Source organism: Carlito syrichta, unplaced genomic scaffold (genome assembly GCF_000164805.1).
Source record: "Carlito syrichta isolate Samal-C Ts95f unplaced genomic scaffold, Tarsius_syrichta-2.0.1 Scaffold303179, whole genome shotgun sequence".
In the NCBI taxonomy this organism is placed as follows: domain Eukaryota; kingdom Metazoa; phylum Chordata; class Mammalia; order Primates; family Tarsiidae; genus Carlito; species Carlito syrichta.
Genome location: NW_007247275.1, coordinates 112,442 through 124,847, shown reverse-complemented (window position 1 = coordinate 124,847; position 12,406 = coordinate 112,442). Strand labels below are relative to the sequence as shown.

Genomic DNA, 12,406 nt, shown 5'->3' with positions numbered 1-12,406 from the left:
TTGGAAGACAGTGTGGCGATTTCTGAAAGAACTAGAAATTGACCTTCCATATGACCCAGTCATTCCCCTATTGGGAATATCCCCGGAGAAACCCAAATTATTCTACAAAAAAGATACCTGCACACGTATGTTTGTTGCAGCTCTCTTCACAATAGCAAAAACATGGAACCAGCGTGTTGCCCATTGAAGCTGGACTGGATAAACAAAATGTGGTATATATACACAATGGCATATGATGCAGCCATAAAAAGGACAAATGTATGAACTTTGCAGCAAATTGGATGGATTTGGAGTCGATCATAGTCAGTGATTTATCACAGAAACAAAGAACTGATTCCATATGTTCTCACTCATAAGGTGACCTTGAACAATTATGATGCTATAAAAAAGCGATTGGCAGTAATGGGAAACTGTTGGTATGGGGGTTAGGATTGGCAGTTGAGGGAAACTGCTAGGGGAGGGAGGGGCATACCTCATCAACAAGGGTACCTGCATGATCAATGTTTCTATACCTGACCCTGAATTGTACCCCGCATCTTTATAATAAATTTTTTTTAAAAAGAGAGAATTACCTCTCCAAGGTCACACCCAGAGCAGCCTAGAAACAATCCAACGACAGTGAATAGGGCGCACGGAAGCCGGTCCCCTCGCTCTAACTCTGAGAGGCCACCATAGGTGCACAGCTCTCTACGGGATCCACTGAGGCCTTTGTCAGGACCATCCTTCTCTGCCTAGTCCTGTTTCCTTCCCAGTGTTTTGTAGGGAGATTGCAAGAGCGCCCCCAAATCATCCTCATTGTCTTCATTTTTCCTTTTCACACACTTCTACCCCTTTCTTCCTCCCAAATATCGCTTCCCTTGACCATCCTACATTTCCAGTGACGACTCAGCTTTCCCTTGTCTCAGGGCCCACCTCATAATTCCATTGCTGGAGGTCAGCTTACCCCCGTGAACGTGAGTTGGTTGGTTCCTAGGCCCCAAGCGCGTGAGAACTCCCTGACCAGAAGGAAGATCTCAGATCACACTATTCTGTCTTTTCAGAGTGCGTCTGCTCATTCTCTGAAGGCCACACCCTCCTTACCAGGCTGTGGAAACATTTCCAGGCTCTGGCGCGGCAGGGGTGTCCCTTGTAACTTGAAACAACCGGCAGTGATGGCTCTGGGCCATTACAATGTTTTTTGTCTTGGAAAGAATACTTGAAAATGGCAAAAATTATGCTATTTCCATTGCATGCCAGAAGCACCCAAATTGAATTTTAATCACAGTACAGAGGAAGCCCTGATCCTTGGCTGGTAGATTCGAATGTGTCTGGTTTTGATCAAGGCTTGTGCTGTTTTTCCAGTTCCCCCACATTGGACTGATGCAAAAGACACCAGAATCCATCACAAGTGCTATGTTGAAAGAGTCCCACAATCCACAATTGTCTTGGCAAGTGCGGGGGAAGTTACCGCCAATATACAAAGTCCGGGAGAAGGTGAGTCTGGAAGCCTTCCTGTGGCTCCCCGAGGGGTGGCACCACTGGCATTTTTGGCCAGAAAATTCTTCCCTGTAAGAAACTGCACATTTACTATCCCTGGAGCCCCCAAGGCTGATGGTCTCCCCATCCAATACCCTGATCCTCTCAGGAAGGAGCTACTGCCTAGTCCAGACAATCAATGTAGGCTCGTCTGTGGACATGAAGCGACAGCTTTGGTTACAGCTCAGTCTGTAACTTGTAAGTTCTGCCTCCCTGACTGATTTCTGAGCCACTTCAGGGGACCTGAAGGGGTGTGAAAGAGGAGGTGTTGACCTCATGCCTCCCAAATACACCCTGCAGACTTGGGCCAGGGTCTTCTTATTGGTCAGAGGATGTAGTTGGCCTACACGGCCTCAAGGACCTTTCTAGCTCTTGGCTCTATGAGCCTATACACTTTTCCATCCTTACTTCCAAATAAGATGTCCTGAAAGGGGATCGACACGACTTTCAGAAAGCTGGCAGTAAGGTTGAGTTTCAAACTCTGAGTTGTGGTGCATATGCACATCTTCCCTGTCCTGTGCTGTTTGCTGTACCTCTGGCAATGGGTTTAATGGTCTAACTTAGAGGTCACTTTTCTTCCACATCCCTATATCCGGGTTCTGAAAGCAAACTGGAGCTCTGATGGGTGCCTTTCCATCTCCCCTCTTTTCCAGCAAGCAGTAAAAAACAACTTCCCCTTCTCCGTGCATGACAATCGGCACAGTTTTGAGAACTCTGGACACTACCTTGACTCCGTGAGTATTTCCAAATTCCTAATACAATGGAAGCAACATCAGGGCTCTTGATTTTGTGAAGCACATTGAAAACAGAGGCTGACCTCGAAATGGGGACAAGATCAAAACAAAGTGAGGTCTTAAACAAGATTATTTGCAGGTTATAAATAAATAAATATATTTAATATGCCAGAAGTTCTCAGAGTTCACACAACTTTCAAAGTCCACACCAGCTTTCTGCCTAGGTTCACGTGCACTTCCTACTTCTTAGAGTGCCTTCTCACAAATTGTCTCTTTTGTGAGCTTTCTTGTGCATCCCTGCCATGGGAAAGAGAGACACGATGAGTGTCTCTGGATGGCAGAGCCAAGACCCACGAGGAGGAGCCAGAAGGAAGGGAGGGCTTACATAATACAAGGAAGAATTTTCTAATAACTGGAGTTGGCTTTTTGCTGGAGGAGGTGAGTTCCCCGTCACTGGAGAACATTAAACTCTGATAGAATAGTGGTCAACACAGCATTGCATGATAGAAATGGAGCTCAAGCTGTATATGGAATTTTAAATTTTCTAGTAGCCACATTAAGCAGAAGGGAACAGGTGAAAATTAACTTTAATAATATATTTTGTTTAACTGAATAGTTCTCCCAATTATCAACTCAACATGTCATCAATATATAAAAAAGTTAGCCGGGCTCGGTGGCTCAGCCTGTAATCCCGCGCCTTTGGGAGGCTGGGGTGAGTGGATTGCCTGAGCCCGCGGGTTCGAGACCCGCCTGGGCAGCGAGACCTCATCTCTACAATCAATCAAAAAATCAGCTGGGCGTGGTAGCGCGCGCCTGTAATTCCGGCTACTCGGAAGGCTGAGGTGGAAGGATCGCCGGAGCCCAGCGGGTCGAGGCTGCGGTGGCCGGGAGCGGCCACTGCACTCCAGTCTGGGCGACAGAGTGAGACTCCAACTCAAAAAAAAAAAAAAAAGTTAATGAAATATTTACATTCCTTCTTCCAAACCAAGTCTTTAAAATCCAAATTGGATTTTACACTTATGTTACATCTCAGTTTGGAGACTCACGTTTCAAGTGCTCGGTAGCTACGTGTGGCTAGTGGCTACCAGACTGGACGGCATGGGGATAACACGTCTTAGACAGGAGGTTGAATCAGGTGATCCCTGGGAATCTTTACTGAACTTAAAAGTCCATTATGATGAAGATGTTAATAACAGCCCACTGCTTATAAAACATTTTCCACACACCAACTGCCATGTGTGGCAGGCTGGGTGTGATATGGTTAGAGACGGGGTGAAAGTATTCACCAAGATACTTATAGATTAAGAAAGGTACATTTATTAAAGGGAAGATACACTGTAAAGGGTACCAAGGGCAGAGCAGCAGAGAGTGTTGTCTGCTGCCTGCAAAGAGGCAGTGGCCAGAGGAGTATATTTTTTATTTATTTGTTTATTGAAAATACATATTTTTTATTTTAAAATTGTGGGGTACAGCTAAGGGTTAGGTATACAAATATGCATTGTGCAGGTACCCTTGTTGACTGTCAATCCTTCTCTTAGAGTATTACGGTAGTTGTTCAAAGTCCACTTATGAGTGAGAACATGTGATGCTCAGATCTTTGTTTCTGTGAGAGATCACTCAGTATTAGAAACTCTAATTCCATCCAGGTTGCTGCGAAATTCATGATTTCGTTCTTTTTTTATGGCTGCGTCATGTTCCATTGTGTATATGTACCACATTTTAAAAATCCAGTCCTCTTTTGGTGGACTGCATGGCTGGTTCCATGATCTTGCTGTTGTGAACAATGCTACGATAAGCGTATGTGTGCAGATATCTTTTTTATAGAGTGATTTGAGTTCTTCAGGGTATATTCCCAGTAGGAGGATTGCGGGGTTCGGGAGTGTATTTTATAAGAAGTGTCTAGTATGGCCAGGGGGAATTGTCTTTGGGTGTAATCTGCAAAGGGACATCTCCAGATGTTTATGAAGCAGCTGACTGATGGTGGTATTTTGTTTCTTTAAGAAAAGGTTAGTTAACAGCAATAGTTAACGAGCAACAAATGGTTGACTACTTTTTGCTTACTGCAAATATTTTACAGTTGGTTCTACAGTTCTTACTGCTATTATCAGTAAATTTCTTTGTAACATTTGTGAAATCTCATCCTGAGATTTACTTCCTCAATTTACCCAATTGCTGCCGGCCTAGTCAGGCCTCAAATTCCTCCACACCTTCTCGTTATCTCATCCAATCCTTACAACAATCCCTTGGGCTAATAATGCTTGTTATCCCCAATTTAAAGATGAGGACATTGAGGGCCAGTACAGTTAAACAACTTGTCCAAAGTAACTCTTCCCTCTAGGCTACAATGTCTTAATTAAATTGAAATGGCTTAATCCCCAAAATCTGATTTGCTTCTGGAAGTGTTGAAGACAGAACTAGACTATCTACTTTACCTGGCTCTCTAAATGGAATGCTTAATATTGTTTCCCAAATAACCAAAGTAACATACGTCCTTTAAAACAAACAAACAAATAATACAGAATTATATAAAATTAAAATTCGCACCTTTATTTTCTTTCCTCACAACCTGACCTTGATGATTCGTTGCCAATAATAGTTTTGTGGGTAAAATTTGAGAATTTTTTGCAGTTCATACACAAACACACACACATAAATGTGTATCTTGTTAATGATATAAATAGGATTATACCACATGTATTTCGCTAGGGTTATGTTAGTCTCTAGAAAGCACTGGAAGCTTTCCAACTTTCTCTATGTTCTGGACTAGTTTATGTAACATTTGGACTTTCAGTTTAATGAAAGGTAGAATTTGACTATAAAATAACTTGGATCTAACACATTTTTTAAAGTAAGTTTCTAACGACCCTTTCCATTTCTCCTTGGATTATTAATCTATTCAAATGTTCTACTTCTTCTTGGGTAGGTTTTGCTGATGTGTGTTTGCCTAAAATTGATGAGATTCATTTCAAATTTCCTAGTATAATATCTCCTAAAATACTCCTGGTGTTTCTTCAAATTCTGTTTCACTTGAATGTTTAGTTTATATACTTGCAAATGTTTTTGTTGACTAATTTATTAAATCTGTAAGTATTCTTTAGATTATTGCTTTGGCTACATTCCAAAGGTTTTTCTAATTAAGGTCTCATTATTATTTATTTCCAGTAGCCAATGTTTCAATTTTTAATTTGAATTTTTACTAAAAAAATTTAGAAAAATGCTTTGAATGTTTTATTTATTTATTATTTATTTATTTATTTTGAGTTGGAGTCTCACTCTGTCACCCAGACTGGAGTGCAGTGGCCGCTCCCGGCCACCACAGCCTCGACCTGCTGGGCTCCGGCGATCCTTCCGCCTCAGCCTTCCGAGTAGCCGGAATTACAGGCATGTGCTACCACGCCCGGCTGATTTTTTGATTTATTGTAGAGATGAGGTCTCGCTGCCAGGCGGGTCTTGAACCCGCGGGCTCAGGCAATCCACTCACCTCAGCCTCCCAAAGGCGCAGGATTACAGGCTGAGCCACCGAGCCCGGCTTTATATGGTTAAAAAATGTTAAGATCACCTATTTGTTGCTAATATATATTTTTATGGGTTATAGGAAGTTTTATAGAGTACAATCTATGATTTCCACTTTTTGAATTATGAGATTATCTTTGTTTTCTTGTATGTGATTAATTTTAACAAGTATTTTATGGATGTTTACAAAGAATACAAAAAATATGTATTCCCCCCATTGGTTACAAAGTTCTTTATATTTATTAATTCAGAATTGTTAATTATGTTTTTCAAACCTTTCACATCCTTTTCTTAATTTTTGTCTTGTTCTGTCAATTTCTGCTTCTAATTGTTCTTGAATTTTCAAAGTTTTTTGGCCTTATATAGTGTAATGCCATATTCTTCTGCATAAAATTTCATAGCTGTTTTCTTTTCTTGGTGACTTTTGTCATTTATCAATGTGAAATGTTTCTCTTTATATGCCTTAACACCTTGAGCCATGAATTCTATATTGTGATATTAGCACTGTCACTATTACTTTCTTTTTGCTAGCATTTGTTCTTTATGTTATGGTCCATTCCTTTGCCTTCATAATTTGTAGTCATTTTGCTTTGGATTTGTCTAGAATATAGCATGGCTTAAATAAAAATCCAAGAGTCTTTATTCCTTTATATAAAAATTTAACCCATTCACATTATTGTGAAAATTTGTGTCTTTGATGTTATTTTTGCCATCCCATTTTTAGATTTCCTATTTATTATGTTTACTTTTTCTTTTCCTCCCACGCCTGATTTTGCTAGATTGTTTGGATTTATTTGTTCATTCTTTTATTGCTATTCTATTAGTAGTCGCCCTAAAGTGTAAATGTCTAAGAAATATATTCACACTGATTACTGTTAGGGTACGGCCGGACTAGGTGAGGGTGGAGAGGTACAGGGAGACTTGCAGCACTGCTGGGGCTGGCAACCCAGAGATCTGAGTAAATTGCAAAGAATTGTGACACACAAAAAGGTTAAGAAAGAAAAGTTTATTTAGAAGTAAATTAGAGAGAGAAAGAGAAGGAAGAGAGAAGATTCACCTCCCCAAGGTGAGGGAGGGGACCAAAGCCAGGAAGCATGGCGACAGCCGTGGCTCAAAGAGCACATGGCCACACCAGACTCTAGCAAGGTAATGGCTGCCGGTTGCTTGTGGTTGAGTCCTTTTAACCATTCCCCTTGATGGGGGAAGATCATTAAGGTGATTGGGTGGTGGTCTGCTTCCATGTCATCACAAACGGGGAAGGCAAGAGGGTACTGATGATGTCAGGTGATGGACAGCAGGCAGATGGGTGGGCTAGTCACATGATTGCTGCCATGGTGGGGCTTATCTGTGTCACGAAGTTCAGAGGGCTGGTTAGGTTAACCCTGGGGGAGGGTTGATACTGAAAGAGACTTGTTAGACATTTGCAAATCACAAATTCCTTGACCAAAGGTGGGGTGGTCATTTTGAGTTGTCCTGATCTCGTATGTGAAGATTTGTCTAGCGGGGATGGGAAAGGCTGCTGTTTGTCCTGCAGTAGAATGTCTGAACGCTTTCTAATGGTTACACTGAGGCACAAAGACTAAAGAATAAGCTAAGTTTCTTCTAGGTTTCTATAGGTACCTTTCAATTACTCTATGAATATAAGATTTAATATCTACAGCTTTTCCCCAAGGATCAGGCCAGGTCTCCAGCGTGCTCTCCCCTGCCCATTCCTCTTCCAGGGGCTGTGGTGTTTGTGGCCCGGGTTGTGTTCTCCCAACACCAGGAGGATGCATTTGGAGACTTTAGCCTTGAGCTCAGAGCAGTCACCCCAACTTCTATCAGGTTGAGATCCTGAAATTTCAGTTCCAGATTGTTTTTCTTCCATCTTCTTCTTTTCCTCCCTCCTCTTCCTCTCTTCCTCTCTTCCTCTCTTCCTTCTTCCTTCCTTCCTTCCTTCCTATGAATTCTTTTTTTTTTTTTTTGAATTGGAGTCTCACTCTGTCACCTAGACTGGAATGCAGTGGCCGCTTCCGGCCACCGCAGCCTCGACGTGCTGGGCTCCGGCGATCCTTCCGCCTCAGCCTTCCGAGTAGCCGGAATTACAGGCATACGCTACCACGCCCGGCTAATTTTTTGATTTATTGTAGAGATGAGGTCTTGCTGCCCCAGGTGGGTCTCGAACCCGCAGGCTCAGGCAATCCACTCACCTCAGCCTCCCAAAGGCCCGGGGTTATAGGCTGAGCCACCGAACCCGGCCTTCCTATGAATTCTTAAAGTTCCAGTGCATTTCAGAGTCACGACATTAGCAAGAATTTAGACTTCATTTTAAGTTTTACCTACTACTTTCCTTGCAGCTCTATTCTCTATTCTCTTCATTCCTTCCTTTGATATGTTTTTCAAGTTGCTGGTGCGTCCTCAGTAAGTCCTTAGATGAGTGCTTGGGCACCGTGCCAACATCTGCTTGTTCCTCCAGAGCTACTTGAGCCTTTTTCGCCACACTTTGGCTCCAGGGGCGAATCTGTGTGGCCTCTACTCCTCCCCAGGGCCCTGAGACCCGGAGCCTTTGCATGGTCCCTTGGGATTTCCCTACATGGACCCCCACATATGCAAATCATCCTGCTATAAACACTCCTGAAATTACCCTCATTTGAATGTGCCATCAGTCTCCTGCTGTGAACCTGACCCTGACCCTTTATCACAGGCAAAGTCCCACCTTACTGATGCCAAGTCTGGATAATCTATTGGCCATCTCCTGTCTTTTGTGTGAGCAGGGTGTTTTCTTTCTTAGTTTTCATCCAGTTGCGATCAACTTGAATGTACAATTTTGAACACGCAGTCCTTCTCACGTTCTCAAGTAAGGTGCTGAGAGCGAATGAGGAAACCTGTGCGCAGAGACTCAACAGTGCTGCTTCCTTCCGGGGAGCCCTCAGGTTGGGAAAGTATTCAGCCTCCTCAGGCTTCTCAGAGAAAGAGCCATCGGTCCTGCTGTGAGCTGGAGAAACAGCTGGGATGGGTACACCAGAGAGCTGAGGGGTGCAGGGAGCCGACTGGAGGCTGGTTAACAGGCTGTTTCTGGCTGGGCTTTTTCTGGTTCTGTCTTCCATATCTCTGAACGCCTGGTCTTCCTGGTGGCACAAGAAGGCGGTGAAAGTAATACTGAAATACAAGCAGTGTGTTGTGAATGTCAATGTACAGCCTTCAGCAGGCTGGTAAAGGAGACCGCATGACAGTTTGCATATGCTACGTTTAAACATATACATGTCATGTAGCTGGTTTTAATAAAGACCTCAGAACTGTATGGCCTTGGATATATTCCACCTAATCTTCTTGTACTTTTTCCCCAGGGCCTGGGACGTAAGAAGATCTCCCCAGATAAGAGGCAACACGTTTCAAGAAATTTCAATCTTTGGGCGTGTGACTACGTTCCATCCTGTCTTGATGGCTTTTCAAATAACCAAATATCATATGTGTATAAGGAAGCCATGGTGGACTCAAGTTTCAAACGCTTCCCAAGATGTTATAATGAGATATGGAGCACTTTTAAATTTATTCCTAGGCGAAGCTGTACAGAGTTTTTGAAAAAGAAGCCAAAAGTAAGGCTCACTGTTGACAAAAAGGCTGTTTCCCCGCTGGAGCCCTAATTCTCCCAGAAGATTCTTGATGAATTTTGTAATATTGGTATTATTAGACAGCCTAAAACTATATGTTTTCTTCTCTAGCACTATCATTTCATTTTTGGAAGATTTTAATGATTTTTAATAAAGTTGAAACACATTTAAAACCTTATAAAATAAAGATGTGAAAATATACATAAGGGTAAAAAAAACTTTTGAGATTGCTGCATCTACTTTTGTGGGGAGTTTTAAAAATTACATCCTTAATATGTGGTTACATTTTCATTTTGAAATTTCAGACAATGCAGAGGAAGCAAGAGTCCCTTTGATTTCACCACATTTCTGATTCGTGTCTGTCCCCAGACGTAGGCCAACTACTTGCTTTTAATCTATGTAAAAATGTTCTAATAATTCTTTTTGGTAATTATCTTCTGGATTTTCGATGTAGACAATGCTATCATTTGCAAAAGTGGTCATTTCATATCATTTCCAACATTTGTATATTCCCCCATCGAACCTCATTGGATAAGACCTCAGATATAATTTAAAGGTCATCACAGATTGTGCATGTCCTCATTTTAAAAGCTATTTTAAAGATGTATAGTACAATTCAGGATTAGGTATACAAATGGACATCATAGAGGTAAAGATTGGGTCTCCCTTTGGTTCCCACTTCACCTGGTTTGAGATCAGGTACCCTTGTTGATGTTATGTTCCCCACCCTCCTTTCCCTGGCAGGGTCCCACGACTGCCAATCCCTTTCTTATACTATTATGGTCAATGTTCAGAGTCCACTTATGAGGGAGAACATGTAATACCTCTGTGGTAGATCACTGAGTATGTTGGACTCTAAATCCATCCACGTTGCTGTGAAGTCCATATGTTTGTCCTTCTTTAAGGCCGTGTAATACTCCACTGTCTATATGTACCCCTTTTTATCTCCAGTCCAGTTTCGATGGGCAGCATGGTTGCTTCCATGTTTTTCTCATTGTGAATAGTGCTGCAATAAACATATGTGTGCAGGTATCTTTTCTGTAGAAAGATCTGAGTTCTTTCAGGTTCATTCCCAGTAGGGGGATTGCTGGATCACATGGAAGGGCAATTTTTAAGTCTTTTAGAAATTGCCACACTGTTTTCCACAGAGGTTGAACTAGTTTGCATTCCCACCAGCAGCGTAGAAGTGTTCCTTTTTCTCCGCATCCTCACCAGTATCTGTTGTTTGTTTTATTAATGGTCATTCTTACTGGGGTTAGGTGCTATCTCAATGTGGTTTTGATTTGCATTTCTCTGGTGATTAGTGAGGCAGAGCACTTTCTCGTATATCTGTTGGCTGCTTGTATATCTTCTTTGAAGAAGTATCTATTCGTGTCTCTTTCCATTTTTTAATGTGGCTTTTTTTTATACTTTCAGCATGTTTGAGTTCCTTGGAGGTACTGGATGTTAGGCCTTTTTCAGATATATAGTAGGCAAATATTTGTTCCCATTCTGTGGGCTGTCTCCTCACTTACTTGATAGTTTCTTTTGCTTTGCAGAAGCCTTTCAGTTTAATAAGGTCTCACTTGTCTATCTTATCTTTTATAGCATGGATATCTGGGGTTTTGATCAGGAATTGGTTGCCTACTCTGATTTCTGTAAGGTTGTCTCGTGCATTTTCTAAGATTCTTAGAGTTTGAGGCTTTACGTTTAGGTCTTTGATTCATTTAGAGTTGATTTTTGTGTAAGGTGATAGGTAGGGGTCCTGTTTCAATCTTCTGCATGTGGTGAGCCAGTTTTTCCAGCACCATTTACTGACATATCCTCAATTTATTTCTGAATTTAAAGGGGTTGCTTCCAATGTGTCCCCAAGAAATCTGACATTTGTTTTAGATTTCATGTAGTTTAGTTTTATCTCGTTGAAGATTTCCTCTTATGTTCTTAGTGTCCTAAATTATATATATATATTTGCTGTTGTGGTTGTTGTTGAATTAAGGTCTCACTCTGTCACTCAGGTTGTAGTGCAGTTGTATGATCACAGCTCACCACAGCCTTGACCTCCTGGATTCAGGCAATCCTTCCACCTCAGCCTCCAGAGTGGCTGGGACTATAGACACATCCCACCACACCTGGCTAATTTTTTTTTTAAATTTTCGTAACGATAAGGTCTCACTATGTTGCCCAGGCTGATCTCGAACTCATAGGCTCAAGTATTCCTCTCCCACTTGGCCTCCCAAATGGCTGGGATTACAGGTATGAGCCGCCATACTCAGCCCCTAAAATATATATATTTTAAAGCATATTACAAGGGGAAAATTTCAAAGAAAAACGACGAAAAAAGAATTTTCTTCATATTCCTGGCTCTTGGCTCCAATTTTCTCTGCCAGAACCAGCCCTATTAACTTTTTTGGAGCATATATCCTTTCTCATGTAATCTATGTGTCGATTGCCTCTTCATCTCTGTCCCTGTCTTTCTCTTTCTCTCTCTCCCTCTCTCTCTGTCTCTCTGTCTCTCTCTCTCTCTCTCTCTCTCTCTCACACACACACACACAAACACAAGCGTGCCACTACACGGTTGCTTTCTGCCACTCCCCTACCAACAGCACTTACAAACACAACCTTTCTTTTTTAAAAAAAGCACAGTTACCTAGTATTTCATTACTGTAATTTTTGATGTCCATTTAGGCAATTTCTTCTCTTTTCTTTTCCTACTATACAGAATCCAGAATAAACATTTCTATAGATAAATATTGGCATTCATCTATTAGCATTTTTAGATGGTAACCTCATTAAAAACAAATGCATCCAGTTAAAATATGTGTATTAAAAATTTTAGTTATATTGTCAAATCTTCCAAAAGGGCTTCGGCTCACAGTTTCATGAGCAGGACAGGAGATAGGAGAGTGTCTATTCCTCCCACACTCTTGTATCATTAAACCTTATGATATTTGCCAAGGCTTTAGCTTAAAAATGCTCTTACCTTTTAGTGTGTGTCTCTTTCATCGTGTGTGTTTGTGTAGCCATTGAAAAGCCATGTATTTCTTTTGCTGTGAACTACTTATTTGTATCTTTCAC

At 41.6% G+C, this 12,406-nt stretch overlaps 1 protein-coding gene across 1 annotated transcript in view; it reads left to right on the top strand.

Annotated features, from left to right (window-relative positions):
• The window catches only part of TEX36 (testis expressed 36), an 11,285-nt gene extending 1,900 nt beyond the window's left edge, over positions 1-9,385 (top strand). The window contains exons 2-4 of the mRNA XM_021712306.1: positions 1,342-1,473; positions 2,169-2,249; positions 9,089-9,385. Coding sequence (XP_021567981.1) covers positions 1,342-1,473; positions 2,169-2,249; positions 9,089-9,385 — 510 coding nt within the window. The remainder of the gene's footprint in view (positions 1-1,341; positions 1,474-2,168; positions 2,250-9,088) is intronic.
• Positions 9,386-12,406: the final 3,021 nt, after the last annotated feature.